The sequence below is a fragment of the Oncorhynchus nerka genome, linkage group LG28 (genome assembly GCF_034236695.1).
Source record: "Oncorhynchus nerka isolate Pitt River linkage group LG28, Oner_Uvic_2.0, whole genome shotgun sequence".
In the NCBI taxonomy this organism is placed as follows: domain Eukaryota; kingdom Metazoa; phylum Chordata; class Actinopteri; order Salmoniformes; family Salmonidae; genus Oncorhynchus; species Oncorhynchus nerka.
Genome location: NC_088423.1, coordinates 45296829 through 45318109, shown reverse-complemented (window position 1 = coordinate 45318109; position 21281 = coordinate 45296829). Strand labels below are relative to the sequence as shown.

Here is a 21281-nt window from a genome sequence, read left to right as displayed (position 1 = left end):
CTGTTTTTCTCTCTCTGCTGCAGTCTTTCTCTGCTTCTGTTTTTCTCTCTGCTATTGTCTTTCTCTCTCTGCTGCTGTCTTTCTCTCTTTCTCTTGCTGTCTTTCTCTCTTTCTCTTACTGTCTTTCTCTCTTTCTCTTGCTGTCTTTCTCTCTCTGCTGCTGTCTTTCTCTCTCTGCTGCTGTTTTTCTCTCTCTCCTGCGGTCTTTCTCTCTCTCCTGCGGTCTTTCTCTCTGTCCTGCTGTCTTTCTCTCTCTCTCTGTCTTTCTCTGTCTCTTACTGTCTTTCTCTCTCTTGCTGTCTTTCTCCCTCTCCTGCTGTCTTTCTCTCTCTGCTGCTGTCTTTCTCTCTCTGCCGCCGTCTTTCTCTCTCTGCTGCCGTCTTTCTCTCTCTCCTGCCGTCTTTCTCTCTCTGCTGCCGTCTTTCTCTCTCTCCTGCTGTCTTTCTCTCTCTCTCCTGCGGTCTTTCTCTCTCTCCTGCTGTCTTTCTCTCTCTAATACCGTCATTGTCTTTCTCTCTCTAATACCGTCATTCTCTTTCTCTCTGTCCTGCAGTCTTTCTCTCTCTCCTGCGGCCTTTCTCTCTCTGCTGCCCTCTTTCTCTCTCTGCTGCCGTCTTTCTCTCTCTGCTGCCGTCGTTCTCTCTCTCCTGCGGTCTTTCTCTCTCTCTCTGTCTTTCTCTGTCTCTTACTGTCTTTCTCTCTCTTGCTGTCTTTCTCCCTCTCCTGCTGTCTTTCTCTCTCTCTTGCTGTCTCTCTCTCTGCTGCTGTTTTTCTCTCTCTGCTGCTGTCTTTCTCTCTGCTGCTGTCTTTCTCTCTTTCTCTTGCTGTCTTTCTCTCTTTCTCTTGCTGTCTTTCTCTCTCTCCTGCTGTCTTTCTCTCTCTGCTGCTGTCTTTCTCTCTCTGCTGCTGTCTTTCTCTCTCTCCTGCTGTCTTTCTCTCTCTCCTGCTGTCTTTCTCTCTCTCCTGCTGTCTTTTCTCTCTCTCTTTCTGTCTTTCTCTGTCTCTTACTGTCTTTCTCTCTCTTGCTGTCTTTCTCCCTCTCCTGCTGTCTTTCTCTCTCTCTTGCTGTCTCTCTCTCTGCTGCTGTTTTTCTCTCTCTGCTGCTGTCTTTCTCTCTCTCCTGCTGTCTTTCTCTCTTCTCTCTGTTGTCTCTCTGCTGTCTTTCTCTCTTTCTCCTGTCTTTCTCTCTTCTGCTGTCTTTCTCTCTGTCTTTCTCTCTCTCCTGCTGTCTTTCTCTCTCTCCTGCTGTCTTTCTCTCTCTCCTGCTGTCTTTCTCTCTCTCTCTCTCTGCGGTCTTTCTCTCTCTCTCTGCTGTCTTTTCTCTCTCTGCTGTCTTTCTCTCTCTCTTTCTCTCTCTCCTGCTGTCTTTCTCTCTCCTGCTGTCTTTCTCTCTCTCTGTCTTTCTCTCTCCTGCGGTCTTTCTCTCTCTCCTGCTGTCTTTCTCTCTCTGCTGTCTTTCTCTCTCTCCTGCTGTCTTTCTCTCTCTCCTGCTGTCTTTCTCTCTCTCCTGCTGTCTTTCTCTCTCTCCTGCGGTCTTTCTCTCTCTCCTGCTGTCTTTCTCTCTCTGCTGCTGTCTTTCTCTCTCTCCTGCTGTCTTTCTCTCTCTCCTGCTGTCTTTCTTCTCTCTTTCTCTCTCTGCTGTCTTTCTCTCTCTCCTGCTGTCTTTCTCTCTCTCCTGCCTGCTGTCTTTCTCTCTCCTGCTGTCTTTCTCTCTGCTCTCCGTCTTTCTCTCTCTGCTGCCGTCTTTCTCTCTCTGCTGCCTTCTTTCTCTCTCTCCTGCTGTCTTTCTCGTTCTCCTGCTGTCTTTCTCGCTCTCCTGCGGTCTTTCTCTCTTTCCTGCGGTCTTTCTCTCTCTCCTGCTGTCTTTCTCTCTCTCCTGCCGTCTTTCTCTCTCTCCTGCTGTCTTTCTCTCTCTCCTGCTGTCTTTCTCTCTCTGCCGCCGTCTTTCTCTCTCTGCTGTCTTTCTCTCTCTCCTGCCGTCTTTCTCTCTCTGCTGCCGTCTTTCTCTCTCTGCTGCCGTCTTTCTCTCTCTCCTGCTGTCTTTCTCTCTCTCCTGCCGTCTTTCTCTCTCTCCTGCTGTCTTTCTCTCTCTCGTCTTTCTCTCTCTCCTGCGTCTTTCTCTCTCTCTGTCTTTCTCTCTCTCCTGCTGTCTTTCTCTCTCTCTTTCTCTCTGCTGTCTTTCTTTCTCCTGCTGTCTTTCTCTCTCCTGCTGTCTTTCTCTCTCTCCTGCGGTCTTTCTCTCTCTCCTGCTGTCTTTCTCTCTCTCCTGCCGTCTCTCTCTCTCTGCTGCTGTCTTTCTCTCTCTCCTGCCGTCTTTCTCTCTCCTGCCGTCTTTCTCTCTCTGCTGCCGTCTTTCTCTCTCTCCTGCCGTCTTTCTCGCTCTCCTGCGGTCTTTCTCTCTCTCTCCTGCGGTCTTTCTCTCTCTCCTGCGGCCTTTCTCTCTCTCCTGCGGTCTTTCTCTCTCTGCTGCCGTCTTTCTCTCTCTCCTGCGGTCTTTCTCTCTCTGCTGCCGTCTTTCTCTCTCTCCTGCCGTCTTTCTCTCTCTTGTCTTTCTTCTCTCTCTCCTGCTGTCTTTCTCTCTCTCCTGCTGTCTTTCTCTCTCTCCTGCTGTCTTTCTCTCTCTACTACCGTCATTCTCTTTCTCTCTGTCCTGCGGTCTTTCTCTCTCTACTACCGTCATTCTCTTTCTCTCTCTCCTGCCGTCTTTCTCTCTCTGCTGCCATCTTTCTCTCTCTCTGTCTGCGGTCTTTTCTCTCTCTCTGCTGTCTTTCTCTCTCTCCTGCTGGTCTTTCTCTCTCTCCTGCTGTCTTTCTCTCTCTCCTGCTGTCTTTCTCTTCTCTCTGTCTTTCTCTCTCTGCTGCTGTCTTTCTCTCTCTCCTGCCGTCTTTCTCTCTCTCCTGCTGTCTTTCTCTCTCTGCTGCCGTCTTTCTCTCTCTCCTGCCGTCTTTCTCTCTCTGCTGCCGTCTTTCTCTCTCTCCTGCTGTCTTTCTCTCTCTCTCCTGCGGTCTTTCTCTCTCTCCTGCTGTCTTTCTCTCTCTAATACCGTCATTGTCTTTCTCTCTCTAATACCGTCATTCTCTTTCTCTCTGTCCTGCGGTCTTTCTCTCTCTCCTGCGGCCTTTCTCTCTCTGCTGCCCTCTTTCTCTCTCTCGTCTTTCTCTCTCTGCTCGTCTTTTTCTCTCTCTCCTGCTGTCTTTTCTCTCTCTCTCTGCTGCGGTCTTTCTCCTCTCCTGCTGTCTTTCTCTCTCTCTTGCTGTCTCTCTCTCTGCTGCTGTTTTCTCTCTCTGCTGCTGTCTTTCTCTCTCTGCTGCTGTCTTTCTCTGCTTCTGTTTTTCTCTCTGCTACTGTCTTTCTCTCTCTGCTACTGTCTTTCTCTCTCTGCTGCTGTCTTTCTCTCTTTCTCTTGCTGTCTTTCTCTCTTTCTCTTACTGTCTTTCTCTCTCTCCTGCGGTCTTTCTCTCTCTCCTGCTGCCTTTCTCTCTCTCCTGCGGTCTTTCTCTCTCTGCTGCCGTCTTTCTCTCTCTCTGTCTTTCTCTCTCTCCTGCTGTCTTTCTCTCTCTCCTGCTGTCTTTCTCTCTCTCCTGCTGTCTTTTTCTCTCTCTCTCTCTCTGCTGTCTTTCCTCTCTCCTGCTGTCTTTCTCTCTCTCCTGCCGTCTTTCTCTCTCTCCTGCGGTCTTTCTCTCTCTCCTGCTGTCTTTCTCTCTCTCCTGCTGTCTTTCTCTCTCTCCTGCTGTCTTTCTCTCTCTGCTGCTGTCTTTCTCTCTCTCCTGCTGTCTTTCTCTCTCTGCTGTCTTTCTCTCTCTCCTGCCGTCTTTTTCTCTCTCCTGCCCTCTTTCTCTCTCTGCTGCCGTCTTTCTCTCTCTCCTGCCGTCTTTCTCGCTCTCCTGCGGTCTTTCTCTCTCTCCTGCGGTCTTTCTCTCTCTCCTGCTGTCTTTCTCTCTCTCCTGCGGTCTTTCTCTCTCTGCTGCCGTCTTTCTCTCTCTCCTGCGGTCTTTCTCTCTCTGCTGCCGTCTTTCTCTCTCTCCTGCCGTCTTTCTCTCTCTCCTGCCGTCTTTCTCTCTCTCTCTCCTGCTGTCTTTCTCTCTCTCCTGCTGTCTTTCTCTCTCTCCTGCTGTCTTTCTCTCTCTACTACCGTCATTCTCTTTCTCTCTGTCCTGCGGTCTTTCTCTCTCTACTACCGTCATTCTCTTTCTCTCTCTCCTGCCGTCTTTCTCTCTCTGCTGCCATCTTTCTCTCTCTCCTGCGGTCTTTCTCTCTCCTGCTGTCTTTCTCGCTCTCCTGCGGTCTTTCTCTCTCTCCTGCAGTCTTTCTCTCTCTCCTGCTGTCTTTCTCTCTCTCCTGCTGTCTTTCTCTCTCTGCTGCTGTCTTTCTCTCTCTGCTGCCGTCTTTCTCTCTCTGCTGCCGTCTTTCTCTCTCTGCTGCCGTCTTTCTCTCTCTCCTGCCGTCTTTCTCTCTCTGCTGCCGTCTTTCTCTCTCTCCTGCTGTCTTTCTCTCTCTCTCCTGCGGTCTTTCTCTTTCTCCTGCTGTCTTTCTCTCTCTAATACCGTCATTGTCTTTCTCTCTCTAATACCGTCATTCTCTTTCTCTCTGTCCTGCGGTCTTTCTCTCTCTCCTCTGTCTTTCTCTCTCTCTGCCCTTTCTTTTCTCTCTCTGCCGTCTTTTCTCTCTCTTTCTCTCTCCTGCTGTCTTTCTCTCTCTCTTGCTGTCTTTCTCCCTCTCCTGCTGTCTTTCTCTCTCTCTTGCTGTCTCTCTCTCTGCTGCTGTTTTTCTCTCTCTGCTGCTGTCTTTCTCTCTCTGCTGCTGTCTTTCTCTGCTTCTGTTTTCTCTCTGCTACTGTCTTTTTCTCTCTCTCTCTGTCTTTCTCTCTCTGTCTTTCTCTCTCCTGCTGTCTTTCTCTCTTTCTCTTGCTGTCTTTCTCTTCTCTTACTGTCTTTCTCTCTTTCTCTTGCTGTCTTTCTCTCTCTGCTGCTGTCTTTCTCTCTCTGCTGCTGTCTTTCTCTCTCTGCTGGTCTTTCTCTCTCTCCTGCGGTCTTTCTCTCTCTCCTGCTGTCTTTCTCTCTCTCTTTCTGTCTTTCTCTGTCTCTTACTGTCTTTCTCTCTCTTGCTGTCTTTCTCCCTCTCCTGCTGTCTTTCTCTCTCTGCTGCTGTCTTTCTCTGCTGCTGTTTTTCTCTCTCTGCTGCTGTCTTTCTCTCTCTGCTGCTGTCTTTCTCTCTCTTGCTCTCTTTCTCTCTCTACTGCTGTTTTTCTCTCTCTGCTGCTGTCTTTCTCTCTTTCTCTCTCTCTTGCTGTCTTTCTCTCTCCCCTGTTATCTTTCTCTCTTTCCTGCTGTCTTTCTCGCTCTGCAGCTATCTTTCTCGTTCTCCTGCTGTCTTTCTCGCTCTCCTGCGGTCTTTCTCTCTTTCCTGCGGTCTTTCTCTCTCTCCTGCTGTCTTTCTCTCTCTCCTGCCGTCTTTCTCTCTCCTGCTGTCTTTCTCTCTCTCCTGCTGTCTTTCTCTCTCTCCTGCCGTCTTTCTCTCTCTGCTGCCGTCTTTCTCTCTCTGCCGCCGTCTTTCTCTCTCTTCTGCCGTCTTTCTCTCTCTGCTGCCGTCTTTCTCTCTCTCCTGCTGTCTTTCTCTCTCTGCTGCTGTCTTTCTCTGCTTCTCTTTTTCTCGCTGCTACTGTCTTTCTCTCTCTGCTACTGTCTTTCTCTCTCTGCTGCTGTCTTTCTCTCTTTCTCTTGCTGTCTTTTCTCTTTCTCTTCTCTGTCTTTCTCTCTTACTGTCTTTCTCTCTTGCTGTCTTTCTCTCTCTGCTGCTGTCTTTCTCTCTCTGCTGCTGTTTTCTCTCTCCTGCTGTCTTTCTCTCTCTCCTGCGGTCTTTCTCTCTCTCCTGCTGTCTTTCTCTCTCTCTTTCTGTCTTTCTCTGTCTCTTGCTGTCTTTCTCTCTCTTGCTGTCTTTCTTTCTCTCTCCTGCTGTCTTTCTCTCTCTCTGTCTCTCTTCTCTCTGCTGCTGTTTTCTCTCTCTCTCTGTCTTTCTCTCTCTGCTGTCTGTCTTTCTCTTTCTCTCTCTCTCTTTCTCTCTCTCTGCTGTTTTCTCTCTCTGCTGCTGTCTTTCTCTCTTTCTCTCTCTCTTGCTGTCTTTCTCTCTCCCCTGTTATCTTTCTCTCTTTCCTGCTGTCTTTCTCGCTCTGCTGCTATCTTTCTCTCTCTCCTGCTGTCTTTCTCGCTCTGCTGCTGCCTTTCTCTCTCTGCTGCTGTCTTTCTCTCTCTCTCTTGCTGTCTTTCTCTCGCATATATAGCACATGGGGATGTGTGAAACGTACTCCTCATCCTGAAATGTTCCCACTTGCTCCAGCGAACAGCTAGCTTTTCACGTGGTGCCCACTGGTAAGACGCTTCAGGAGGGTGGTCACCTGTTCTAGCAAGGCAGAGGTCGTGAGTTTGCGCCAGGTTTGGGCCGAATCGATAGGAAGTGGTACTTCCTAAGCAAGCACTGTGACGTCCTTTACAGTGGTGCCGTGACCTGGATCTACAGTTGCACTCAGCTCAACGCTGGGGTCGCTGTTGAGTAAGTTTGAGGGGAGAATGTAGCACATGGGGATGTGTGAAACTTACTCCTCAGTCTGAAGTGTCCCCACTTGCACCAGCGAATCGCTAGCTTTTCGCGTGGTGCAGACTGGTAAGACGCTTCAGGAGGGCGGTCATGTGTGCTAGCAAGGCAGAGGTCCCGAGTTCGCGCCAGGTATGGGCCGTATTGTGAGGAAGTGGTTCACGCTGCTTGGTTAGCGAGTCATCCTTTACACACATACTGACACAATCACGACTCTTCCATACAGTGTATACAGCCCTGGCATCCTACAACCTCATCCAAAGCTTGGCTCATGACCCAGGATTATCTCTCTCTCTCTCTCTCTCTCTCTCTCTCTCTCTCTCTCGCTCTCTCTCTCTCTCTGCGTGTGGACTTACTCCAGCCAAAGAAAGGGGGCAGGCTCCATCCCAATGAATAGATCCAGGCAGCCATGAGGATGAGCTGGGCTCGTTTCTTGGACAGCACCCCGATGGAGGCCAGTGGACGTGTAATCACAAAGTAGCGGTCCACTGCTATCACCATCAGAGTGATCATAGAGCAGATCCCAAATAAAGCCCCACAGAACGCATATAGCTCACAGCCTAGAGGACACAGAGACAGCACAGTTAATTACTGAGATACGAGAGAGTCAGAGTACAGTTAATGACTGAGAGAAAAATAGAAAGGGTGGGTGAAAGAGAAACAGCATGTCGGTTGGTGTGTTGAAATGCCCCCTGTGGGTGATAGTCCACTCCATAGCCTGGATAATGATCCAGAACCAGGTCAAACAGAAGGACTGCCTGCAGAGACAGTGGGAGCTGCAGGGGGTAATACTGACCTTATCTCAGATTCACACCCAACACCCACCCTGCTGTGACACCCACCCACCTCCACTTTGCACAGAGCTGAACATATACCGCAAACAAAGCCCCAATGTCTCACAGAATATAGACATTGTGCAACATACTGAATATATGTATAGAACTATAGACCACCCCACAGCTGTATTAATACAAATCATACACGCCATAGGTCATGCCTTCCCTGGGGTTATGCCTTGTGCTGTATGGCAGTAGCTTAGGCTGTTGTTACACACCTTCACTGGTGAGTTATGCCAGGGAAGATTAGACGCCTTAATTTACTGGGGTGTATAGGGTTTAACAATGGCAGAAGTGGGAACACATGATAAGTACAGCTCTGATTCTGGCTTTACCAGGGTGATTTTGCAACTATGGGAACTTTTCGCATCTTATTTTGGAAAAAAAATATGTTTCTTGAAAAATACTTTTATCAAAGATCGAAGATATCCCTCTAGTGGTGTGGGGGATGTGCTTTGGCAAAGTGGGTGGGGTTATATCCTTCCTGTTTGGCCCTGTCCGGGGGTGTCCTCGGATGGGGCCACAGTGTCTCCTGACCCCTCCTGTCTCAGCCTCTAGTATTTATGCTGCAGTAGTTTATGTGTCGGGGGGCTAGGGTCAGTTTGTTATATCTGGAGTACTTCTCCTGTCCTATTCGGTGTCCTGTGTGAATCTAAGTGTGCGTTCTCTAATTCTCTCCTTCTCTCTTTCCTTCTCTCTCTCGGAGGACCTGAGCCCTAGGATCATGCCCCAGGACTACCTGACATGATGACTCCTTGCTGTCCCCAGTCCACCTGGCCATGCTGCTGCTCCAGTTTCAACTGGCCTGGGCCCTAGGACCATGTCCCAGGACTACCTGACATGATGACTCCTTGCTGTCCCCATTCCACCTGGCCATGCTGCTGCTCCAGTTTCAACTGGCCTGGGCCCTAGGACCATGTCTCAGGACTACCTGACATGATGACTCCTTGCTGTCCCCATTCCACCTGGCCATGCTGCTGCTCCAGTTTCAACTGTTCTGCCTTACTATTATTCAACCATGCTGGTCATTTATGAACATTTGAACATCTTGGCCACGTTCTGTTATAATCTCCACCCGGCACAGCCAGAAGAGGACTGGCCACCCCACATATGCTCTCTCTAATTCTCTCTTTCTTTCTCTCTCTCGGAGGACCTGAGCCCTAGGACCTAAATAAATTTGATTTGATTTGATTTGAATGACAGTGATGGTGATGATAATTTGGTACTTTTTTGGATTTAAATGCAAGGCCATAAGGTTTATTTAGTTAATATGATCAGTTATCATTTGATAAACTCCACAATCACAACAGAATGAGATGTATTTTTTCAAATAGAGAACAATATAGGTGAGTTATGCCGTTGCGGTAATGACGCAGTTTTTGTGTGTCTTGATGTGTAAAGTGTTGAAAAAGCACTATAATTGATCACTTTGATTGGTGTGATGGTAATTACGCAATACTGTGAGACAACGGTACTTCATAGAAAATAATATATTTAATGTTAGATCAGATCCCATCCAATATGCCCCTTTTTGTTACGTTACAGCCTTATTCTAGAAGTTTCTTTCTCCCTCATCAATCATAATTTTGCTATGAGACTCAAAATTTAGCTCAGGTGCATCCGGTTTCCATTGATCATCCTTGAGATGTTTCTACAATTTGATGGAGTCCACCTGTGGTAAATTCAATTGATTGGACATGATTTGGAAAGGCACACACCTGTCTATATAAGGTCCCGCAGTTGACAGTGCATGTCAGAGCAAAAACCAAGCCATGAGGTCGAAGGAAATGGCCGTAGAGCTCAGAGACAGGATTGTGTCAAGGCACAGATCTGGGGAAGGTTACCAAAACAATTCTGCAGCATTGAAGTTCCCGAAGAACACAGTGTCCTCCATCATTCTTAAATAGAAGTAGTTTGGAACCATCAAGACTCTTCCTAGAGCTGGCTGCCTGGCCAAACGGACCAATCGGGGGAGAAGGGCCTTGGTCAGGGAAGTGAACAAAAACCTGATGGTCACTCTGACAGAGCTATAGAGTTCCTCTGTGGAGATGGGATAAACTTCCAGAAGGACAACCATCTCTGCAGCACTTCACCAATCAGGCCTTTATGGTAGAGTGGCGGAAGCCGCTCCTCAGTAAAAGGCACATGACAGCCCGCTTGAAGTTTGCCAAAAGGCACCTAAAGGATTCTCAGACCATGAGAAACAAGATTCTCTGGTCAGGGAGAGGGGGAAATGAATGGACAACAATCCTTGATGACAACCTGCTCCATAGCGCTCAGCACCTCAGACTGGGGCGAAGGTTCACATTCCAACAGGACAATGACTCTAAGCACACATCCAAGACAACTAAGGAGTGGCTTCGGGACAAGTATCTGAATGTTCTTGACTGGCACCAGCCAGAGCCCGGACTTGAACCTGATTGAACATCTCTGGAGAGACCTGAAAAAGCTGTGCAGCGACGCTCCCCATCTAACCTGACAGAGCTTGAGAGGATCTGCAGACAAGAATGGGGGAAACTCCCCAAATACAGGTGTGCCAAGCTTGTAGCGTCATACCCAAGAAGACTCAAGGTAGTAATAGCTACCAAAGAGTCTTCAACAAAGTACTGATTAAACAGTCTGAATTTTGCAAAAATGTCTAAACCTGTTTTTGCTTTGTCATTATTGTCACACCCTGATCTGCTTCACCTGTCTTCGTGCTTGGTCAACCAGTGTTTTCACAGCTTCTGCTTTTCCACAGTCTCTCTTTTTCTCGCCCTACTGGTTTTGACCTTTGCCTGTCCTGACTCTGAGCCCGCCTGCCTGACCACTCCGTCTGACCTGAGCCTGCCTTCCTGTACCTTTTGTCCCACTACTCTCGATTATTGACCCTTGCCTGCCTTGACCTGTCATTTGCCTGCCCCTGTTGCTGTTATAAACATTGTTATTTCAACACAGTCTGCATTTGGGTCTTACCTGAAACGTGATAATTATGGGGTGTGTGGATTGAGGGGAAAAAAAACAATTGAATCCCTTTTATAATAAGGCTGTAACAAAATGTGGACATTTTTCAATCTCTTACCAGATTGATCAACCACACATTTAATTACAGGCAGCAATATTAACTGCATTTTTCGATCCTTATATGGATAGGCTTCCTGTTCGCGCCACCCCTTCACTGAATTCCTCCACTGTGTTGCATTATTGAATTGGAACAATGAAACGTGTCGATGTGTTGAGATTACAACACCCTACGGGAATAAGGATGATTATTTCTTCTCACATGTGCATAAATCATTAACAGACTCTAAAGTCACCTCTAACAAGTAACGTTACCATAATATAATTTATGATCACAGTTCCGTTTCATTATAAAAATGGATTTTGGCAGAACAAAGCCTCAATTCAGTTTGTGATTGAATACATCAATGAACAATTTCACCAACAAACGGCCAATTTAATTACAGACTATATGTCCCAGAATGATAGTGCTGATGTATCCTACTCCACTTTGCGAGAAGCATTTAATGCGTGGGCATATATCATGAGGCTACCATGAAAAAATGTAGGCAGAGAAGATTATTAGAAAGTGAGGAATTGCTCCTGGTGCTTGATAGAGTTTAGATGGAAGCGCCCTTATCTTCTAAGTTGAATTACTTAATAAAACTCCAATATGAATATAATACTATTCTCTTTAATCAATTAAACAACGCAATTAAATATTAGACAAAAACACTTCGAGTTAGGTGACAAGCCGGATAAACTACTGGCGCGACAGCTGAGAGGTATACAGGCCAAATCTAGTACAGGAGCTGTTACCACGGACCCGAAATAAATAAATGCATGTTTCACAAAGTTTTATCAAGACCTCTACACGTAAGACTATTGTAGATACCGCGCAAATTTCTGATTTCATCTGTTCCCGTTCCCTACTTAAATTGTGCGCTGCTGCTCAACGGGAATGAAATGCAGAGAGAACTTTAGAAGAGGTTATCTCCACAGTAGTTCCTTCCCTAAAGGTGAAGCGCATGGCTTTGATGGATTTGGTCAAGAGTTTTACAAAGCACATTCAGAAAAGGTTACTCTTATGTTGATGTTATTTAAATACTATTGAAACTTGCAGACTCCCGGAGTCTTTATTCTCTGCCAATACAGTGCCTTGCAAAAGTATTCATCCCCCTTGGAGTTTTTCCTATTTTGTGGCATTACAACCTGTAATTTAAATGGATTTTTATTTGGATTTCATGTAATGGACATATACAAAATAGTCCAAATTGGTGGGAAAAAAAGAAGAAAAAAAACTTGTTTAATTTTTTAAAATTTAAATTCAACAGAAAAGTGGTGCGTGCATATGTATTCACCCCCTTTGCTATGAAGCCCCTAAATAAGATCTGGTGCAACCAATTACCTTCAGAAGTCACATAATTAGTTAAATAAAGTCCCCCTGTGTGAAAGCTAAGTGTCACATGATCTGTCACATGATCTCAGTATATATACACCTGTTCTGAAAGGCCCCATAGTCATTACATTTACATTTACATTTAAGTCATTTAGCAGACGCTCTTATCCAGAGCGACTTACAAATTGGTGCTTTCATAGTCTGCACCACCACTAAGCAAGGGGCACCACCAAGCAAGTGGCACCATGAAGACCAATGAACTCTCCAAACAGGTCAGGGACAAGGTTGTGCAGAAGTACAGATCAGGGTTGGGTTATAAAATAATATCCAAAACTTTGAACATCCCACAGAGCACCATTAAATCCATAATTAAAAATTGGAAAGAATATGGCACCACAACAAACCAGCCAAGAGAGGGTCGCCCACCAAAACTCACGGGCCAAGCAAGGAGGGCATTAATCAGAGAGGCAACAAAGAGACCAAAGATAAACCTGAAGGAGCTGCAAAGCTCCACAGCGTAGATTGGAGTATCTGTCCATAGGACAGTATCTGTGGACAGAAAAAAGCCATTGCGTTTGGTTTGGTGTTTGGCGTTTGGTGTTCACCAAAAGGCATGTGGGAGACTCCCCAAACATATGGAAGAAGGTACTCTGGTCAGAGACTAAAATGTAGCTTTTTGACCATCAAGGAAAACGCTATGTCTGGCGCAAACCCAAAACCTCCCATTACCCAGAGACCACCATCCCCACAGTGAAGCATGATGGTGGCAGCATCATGCTGTGGGGTTTGTTTTTAATTGGCAGGGACTGTGAAACTGGCCAGAATTGAAGGAATGATGAATGGCGCTAAATACAGGCAAATTCTTGAGGGAAAACTGGTTCAGTCTTCCAGAGATTTGAGACTGGGATGGAGGTTCACCTTTTTTATGACAATTAGGGACTTTTTCCACCACTGTCTAGGTATACCATAAACTGGGAGAAAAGTGAATTAATGCCAATACTTTTCTATTATGGAAGAGAAAGGGCATTACTATTGCAGACCTTTACATCAATAATTATTTTTGCCACATTCGCACAGTTGAGGGAAGTGTTCAACTCCCTGCATCTAATTTATTCTGATATCTTCAGATAAGAAATTACGTCCGCTTAAATATACCAAATTCTTAGGCAATCACACCTGCCCGCAAACTGTATATTTTCATGAACCGCGCCCCCCGACTCCAAGAGTTTTAGCTCCAGATTTGTAGATCACTTTACAGCATATTACTCTGTATCCACACAACATTTGAAAGAGACCGGGGAGGAACAGTTGACCTGATTGCCTTTGAGATATTAACTTCACAGACTACACTATTCCTGTACCAAATTACACTCATTTTACCCCTCGGTCTTGCCGATATGCCCTAAGTGCAAGTCTGCCGAGGGTACCCTAGGTCATCTCTTCTGGTCATGCCCCAAACTGCACACACACTGGCAGGATATTTTGAAGTGCTACTCAGAAGTATACAGCTGTAACCTCATACCAGCCCCGGACGCTGCTGTTTTAGGTAGGTCACATCACCTAACGACTTTAACCCATTGGGAACAGAAGACTATACAAAATGGCATGGTTATTGCAACAAAACAATTTTTAAGCCTTTTGATTAAGGAGACTGTGCCTGATTTTAAAACCTGGTTAGCTGAAGTCACCAGTTTGCTAAATAAATAAAGAATTTGATCTCTGGCAGATCTAACACATTCGTTAAGATATGGCAGCCAGTGGAGGCTCCTCAGAGGAGGATGAGGAGAACCATCCTCCTCAAAATGTAATATTAAAATATATATTTACGTCACCAAATAATTGATTAAAATACACTGTTTTGCAATGAAGGTCTACAGTAGCCTCAACAGCAGTCTGTAGGGTAGCACCATGGTGTAGCCGGTCCTCCTCTTGGTACATTGACTTCAATGCAAAACCTAGGAGGCTCTTGGTTCTCACCCCCTTCCATAGACTTACACAGTAATTATGACAACTTCCGAAGGACGTCCTAAAAACCTATCAGAGCTCTTGCAGCATGAACTGACATGTTGTCCACCAAATCAAAGGATCAGAGAATGAATCTAGTACTGAAAGCATAAGCTACAGCAAGATAGCATTGTAGTGCATCAAATGTAGTGAGTAGTTGACTCAAAGAGAGAGAAAGACCATAGTTGAACAGTTTTCAACAAATTATTTTATTCAAAGATGAAGGAGAATAGAGAGAGTGAGAGAGACAGAGATTTCATTTTTTTAACTTTCAGTTTTACTTACTTAGCTAGCAAATGCAGTTGGCTAGTTTAGCTACTCAAACACCCGGCTCAAATAGAGGGATGCTATGTTAGCTAGCTGGCTATGACTTTCCAACACAACACTGGAACTCTTTCAAGGCGAGGTAAACTTTTGGTTTTATTCATTTTATTGCCACCGGGGCCTGCCAGTGTAACTGCTTACTGACTATACACTAACTACTGCATGATAGTAGCGGGTTTACTAACACATTAGTTCTATTAGCTATGATAACTAAGACGTTACTTTAGCTAATATGGGGACAATAATGTAGGCTGTGTGTAGCAGTTATAACATGGTTTGGCTTGGAACGTTTTTTTCACCTGGTCACATACAGCTGATGTGTTGTTCATTGAAGTCTACAAACGAAGGGAAAAGGTGAGAGGAGGAGAGTGCATACAGAATAAAAGGAATATAACGTGGCTGCTATGAAAGTGAACTGTGTTTATGTGGGATCAGGGGTGTATTCATTCCGCCGATTCTGTTGAAAAGCGTTTCGTAAACGGAAGCAAACAAAATGGGGATAAAAATACTTGAATTTATCCAATAGAAACTCTCGTTTGCAACTGTTGGACTAATGATTACACCCTAGATAAGCTAGATGCAGGCAAGACTGTGCAAGGCGGTTTTGAATGTGTCACTGTCTGTCCATGTGTCACTGTCTGTCATCTCAAATTTCTCTCGACCTTTGTGCACCTACATTGTAAACTTTCATTCATAGGCTTGGTTGTAGCAACATCATGACGGGTATAGGGACAATTTGAGGATCATGTAGTAGCCTAAACCTGTCGATGTTACATTGAACTGGGTGAATGGAATATGAATTACAGTCGTCCAACATGCTGTAATAGAAATAAGGCCATGCTCATGAAAAAAAAATGTTCTCCCTCATCATTTAAAAAAAAGTTTTATTTCACCTTTATTTAATCCGATAGGCCAGTTGAGAACAAGTTCTCATTTACAACTGTGGTCTGGCCAAGATAAAGCAAAGCATTGTGACAAAAACAACAATGCAGTGTTACACATAAACTAACATATAGTCAATAACACAATAGAAAAATCTATGTACAGTGAGTGCAAATGTAGAAGAGTAAGAAGGTAGGCAATAAATGGGCTATAGAGAAAAAATAATTACAATTTAGCATTAACACGGGAGGGATAGATGTGCAGATGATGATGTGCAAGTAGAGATACTGGGGTGCAATAGAACAAGCGGGTAAGTAATAATATGGGGATGAGGCAGTTGTGTGTGCTATTTACAGATTGGCTGTGTACAGGTACAGTGATCGGTAAGCTGCTCTGACAGCTGATGCTTAAAGTTACAGAGGGAGATATAAGACTCCAGCTTCAGTGATTTTTGCAATTCGTTCCAGTCAATGGCAGCAGAGAACTGGAAGGAAAGACGGCCAAAGGAAGTGTTGGCTATGGGGATGACCAGTGAAAAATACCTGCTGGAGCTCGTACTATGGGTGTGTGTTGCTATGGTGACCAGTGAGCTGAGATAAGGCAAGGCTTTACCTAGCAAGGACTTATAGATGACCTGGAGCCAGTGGGTTTGGCGACAAATTGGTAGTGAGGGCCAGTCAACGAGAGCGTACAGGTCGCAGTGGTGGGTGGCATACTGTATGGGGCTTTGGTGACAAAACGTATGGCACTGTGATAGACTACATTTGCTGAGAAGAGTGTTGGGGGCTATTTTGTAAATTACATCGCCGAAGTCAAGGATTGGTAGGATAGTCAGTTTTACGAAGGTATGTTTGGCAGCATGAGTGAAGGAGGCTTTGTTGCGAAATAGGAAGCCAATTCTAGAGAGTTTACAGTTTAACCAGACACCTAGGTATTTGTAGTTGCCCCAATATTCTAGGTCAGAACCTTCCAGAGTAGTGATGCTAGTCGGGCGGCAGGGTGAGAGCAGCAATCGGTTGAAGAGCATGCATTTCGTTTTACTAGCATTTAAAAGCAGTTGGAGGCCACAGAAGGAGTGTTGTATGGCGTTGAAGCTCGTTTGGAGGTTTGTTAACAGTGTCCAAAGAAGGGCCAGATGTATACATAATGGTGTCGTCTGCGTAGAGGTAGATCAGAGAATAACCAGCAGCAAGAGCGACATTATTGATATATACAGAGAAAAGAGTCGGCCCGAGAATTGAACCCTGTGGCATCCCCATAGAGACTGCCAGAGGTCCAGACAACAGGCCCTCCGATTTGACACACTGAACTATCTGAGAAGTAGTTGGGGAACCAGGTGAGGCAGTCATTTGAGAAGCCAAGGCTATTGAGTCTGCCGATAAGAATGCGGTGATTGACAGTCGAAAGCCTTGGCCAGGTCAATGAAGGCGGCTGCACAGTACTGTCTTTTATCGTTGGCGGTTATGATATTGTTTTGGACCTTGAGCGTGGCTGAGGTGCACCAATGACCAGCTCGGAAACCAGATTGCATAGTGGAGAAGGTACGGTGGGATTCGAAATGGTCGGTGATCTGTTTGTTAACTTGGCTTTCGAAGATTTTAGAACGGCAGGGCAGGATGGATATAGGTCTATAACAGTTTTGGTCTAGAGTGTCTCCCACTTTGAAGGGGGGGAATGACTGCGGCAGCTTTCCAATCTTTGGGAATCTCAGATGATACGAAAGAGAGCTTGAATAGGCTAGTAATAGGGGTTGCAACAATTTCGGTGGATAATTTTAGAAAGAGAGGGTCCAGAATGTCTAGCCCAGCTGATTTGTAGATATCCAGATTTTGCAGCTCTTTCAGAACATCAGCTGTCTGGATTTTGTTGAAGAAGAAGTTGGGAGGGGCTTGGCAAGCTGCTGCAGGGGGTGCTGAGATGTTAGCCGGGGTAGAGGTACCCAGGTGGAAGGCATGGCCAGCCGAAAAAAATGCTTATTGAAATGATCGATTATCGTAGAAATTCATCAGTGGTGACAGTGTTTCCTATCCTCAGTGCAGTGGGCAGCTGGGAGGAGGTGCTCTTATTCTCCATGGACTTGTCCCAAAACTCTTTGGAATTAGTGCTACAGGAAGCAAATTTCTGTTTGAAAAAGCTAGCCTTAGCTTTCCTAACTGACTGAGTATATTGGTTCCTGACTTGCATAACGACACTGACCGCCACTGAAGGCAACACTTTTTAGCGTATCTTTCGCGTGATGATGGGCAACATACAACCTGCAACCCACCTTGATCCAAAGTTATTATTTTCAATGCAGAGCATAATCCTTATACAGTGTGTCAAATATCAATGAAGCAAAGTGCCAATTCTTTGTGTTCTGTTTTGGTTTTTCTGTCTTCTGTTGAGGGTTGTGGGTATTCTCGTTGTATTAGTTGCTGTCATTATCTGTCTGTTTGTAAAACTGAAAATTCATCAATAAAATATATATATAAAAAATAAACTCAGACATTTCTCTCAAATCACAGGGATGTCTGTTGGCACGGGACTAATATAATCAGAGGACCTCGGAGTTTATGTTACCAGGAGTAAAATTGGGGAGGGTCATGCTTTTTCAATTTCAGTCAGGGGGAGAGTTTAATCTTTTTTTGTTTAGTCCAGGGGAGGGTCATGTAATTTGTAAATGATTAATAAACCTAATGCAATGGTACAATTAAGCACTGTATGTGGTGCTGTAGGTTTAATAAAAGGTATCGAAAAACAAGCAATTTGTTAGTTGTTTTCAACAACAATAAATACATGTAAAATGTAATGATATCATAAAATCGCCCCCAAAAAGACACAATGCACTGCTGTTGAACCAGCCTTCATTATAGTAGGGCTAGGGTAAGGGTAGCCTATGGAGAGATTTGGGTTTTAAAGATGGGAAATGATGGGAAACAAGTCATTGTTACAGGAAAATAACTTCTAAATATGAGGTTTACCGGTGTTCACAGAGGTTCTCATCTCTCATTTCATGATGGGCAAGGACACGTAGCCTACATCATGGAAGGGGTTTTACGCACCTCCAAAGCATGGCTAAAATAATGAAGGCCTGCCTACAGTACGTAGATAAAAATGGAATGTCAGCTCACTGTTTTGCTCCTCTCAAATGTGATATTTGAATAAAGCTTTGGTGATTTAGATTTAGTTCCATGCAGTCTCACGAGCCAAACCCTTTATCAACGGTTTTGACTCTCATCTGATCGCAAGCAAGCTGATATAACACAGGTAAATTACCCATCCTTCCGCAACAGTTTGAAAATAGCAGAGTGCTGGCTTTAACAGGTTGAAATTGCAAACTACCGGTGTTTGACACTAGTGCTATCTTAATTAAGGTCAGGCAAAAATAGAGCCGTGATGTCATCTTGCTCAGTGTTTGAGAATTAGTTGCTTATTATATGCTACCCCTTTTCCCTGATTCTTTACTGGGTGTGCAATATCAAGAGTCCCTAGTGTGGTCCCAATCAAATGATCCATAGCCTATACTCTTAGCTATAGGCCTAGGCTATTTTTTATTTATTTTTTATTTTACCTTAACTTAACCAGGCAAGTCAGTTAAGAACAAATTCTTATTTTCAATGACGGCCTAGGAACAGCGGGTTAACTGCCTGTTCAGGGGCAGAACAACAGATTTGTACCTTGTCAGCTCGGGGGTTTGAACTTGCAACCTTCCAGTTCCAACGCTCTAACCACTAGGCTACCCTGCCGCCCCAAACGCTATACGAAGAGCATGCTCGGAGAAGCACAGGGCTAAGTTGTATTTCTAAGAAAATGCACTTACACACTGCAATGGAAACGCTATGCCAATCATGAGCCCTGGCCAAAAAATGCAATATTTGTGTGCACAGACTAGGCCTACTGATGTCCTGTTCAGCTTGAGAGGGATAGCGCAAAGATGAGAAGGAGGACTGGAGCTAGGCTTGCTACTGTTATAATTGATTTGAATTAAAACAATATGTTTTGTTGCCCATAATGATATTTATCAGAATAATTGACCTCGCAATAAGCCATATTCAAGTCATTTACATAACTTACATTAGTTTTAAGTGGCAGCAGCGGAGATGGACAGCGCATGGGTGCTGAAAGTAGGCTACTTCTAGAAGTACTAATTCATATAAACAGTCTTTGGGCCTCCCGAGTGGGCTGTGTCGCAGCCAGCCGCGACAGGGAGACCCATTAGGCGGTGCACAATTGGCTTAGCGTTGTCCAGGTTAGGGAAAGGTTTGGCCGACCAGGATGTCCTTGTCCCATCGCGCTCTAGCGACTCCTTGTGGCAGGCTGGGCACATGCATGCTGACTTAGGTCACCAGTTGTACAACGTTTCCTCTGACACATTGGTGCAGCTGGCTTCCAGGTTAAGTGAGCAGTGTGTCAAGAAGCAGTGCGGCTTGGCAGGGTTGTGTTTCGGAGGATGCATGACTCATGACCTTCGCCTCTCCCGAGTTTGTACGGGAGTTGCAGTGATGGGACAAGACTGTAACTACCAATTGGGGAGAAAAAGGGGAGGCAAAAAATATTCATTTTACTTTGACTTTAGGCTACTAACAACAAGACTATCCTTTTTTTAACAATAGCCTGTATAGAAATCAAAACCTCTCTGGTGCTGCAGCATGCGCTCATTCATTGGCATGCTCTGTTGTGATATTAAAGGATTCTGCTTGTCTCCAGTCATGTAAAATAACGTAGAATTGCATGACATGCATTTATAAAAGGCATTCTCAGACCCCAAATAAGATGACAGATTCAATTCATGCAGTGCTTTTAATTATAATGGAGGTCTTTTCCCCCTTACCCTTGTCCGCAGTAGAATGTGAATCCACAACCTTCTGGCTACTTTGCCATGTAGGCTAATGCTTACAAAACGAAGAACAAAACTGCATATCTAAAGGCTCTGGTCTGTCCTAGGAGTGAGGGTAATGGGTTCGCTGCTATTTCATTTACATGTTTTAATTATTATTTTGGTTATAAGGGAGTTAGTGTCATGACGTTGGCCTCTCTGGGTATAGCAAGCCCATCCCCCTCTCCCTGCCTCCACCTTTCCTCCTTCAACTAGGTTGCTGTGGTCAGAGAGACGTCATAATTCCTGGATCTCCTCATTGACACATAGTAGAGAGAGAGTAAACTTTCATAGAGGACAAAGGAAATCCTTCCACCTCACAGAACTTGAGGTACGAACAAATTTCATGTTCCGGAGAAAGTATAAAAGATCGGTGAAGAATCCAGCTACGAACTGGTCTGTTTGTCACAATTTGGGAAACTTCATGGGAGACGGTGTGGCCACATTACCATAACGCTGTTAGTATAATAGCCTCAGCTGTTAGTATAATAGCCTCAGATATGAGCGGGAAGTACAGTTCCCGCTCAGCTCAGCCCAGTCAAAACTGTTCGCTGCTCTGGCCCCCAATGGTGGAACAAACTCCCTCACGACGCCAGGACAGCGGAGTCAATCACCACCTTCCGGAGACACCTGAAACCCCACCTCTTTAAGGAATACCTAGGATAGGATAAAGTAATCCTTCTCACCCCCCCCCCCCCTTAAAAGACCTAGATGCACTATTGTAAAGTGGCTGTTCCACTGGATGTCATAAGGTGAAAGCACCAATTTGTAAGTCGCTCTGGATAAGAGCGTCTGCTAAATGACTTAAATGTAAATGTAAATGTTTACATCTAATTGTTGTATAAGATGAATGAGTGAGTATGATACTGTTTGTATAATTGTGTAATATGATTTTGGACTGTTTAATGAAGAAAAATACAATTCCCTTTTGATTTAAACTAAGTCAGAGGACCGCCCCTGAGCCCAGTTAGGGTCAGAAATCCTGGGACAGCCTTTTCTGCCATTCCAAATAAAAAAAACACTCGGGTTTTCGATCAGCAGACCGAGCTTACCTCAATTACGAGATGGCTAAAGGTTGCAGGCCATGTTTTTCTACATTAGGATGACAACGGTTGTAGACCATTGCTGAATCTTTTAACCATACCACGTGGTTAAACTCTTAGACTATCGATACCGACAGAATAAGAACAAGTCTTTGATACTAATTACTAGTCTGCAGCTAGGAATTCGGTATCATTGAACGCAAAGAACGACAACCGCCGAAACATCCATTCTATAACGAATGTCACTTTGAACTATCCCCTCTAACCAAGAGAGAGAGAGGGAGAGAGACGGACAATTCTACGAAAGACACAAACTTTTCACCAGCAATCAAGACGACACACTGAGCATAAATATATATATTGATTGCAAT

General features: G+C 45.0%; 1 protein-coding gene across 1 annotated transcript in view; it reads right to left on the bottom strand.

Moving 5' to 3' along the window:
- Window positions 1–21281, bottom strand: part of LOC115113283 (melanopsin-A-like) — a 99020-nt gene that overhangs the window by 55107 nt on the left and 22632 nt on the right. Inside the window, 1 exon segment of the mRNA XM_065012834.1 lies at window positions 6945–7148. Coding sequence (XP_064868906.1) covers window positions 6945–7148 — 204 coding nt within the window.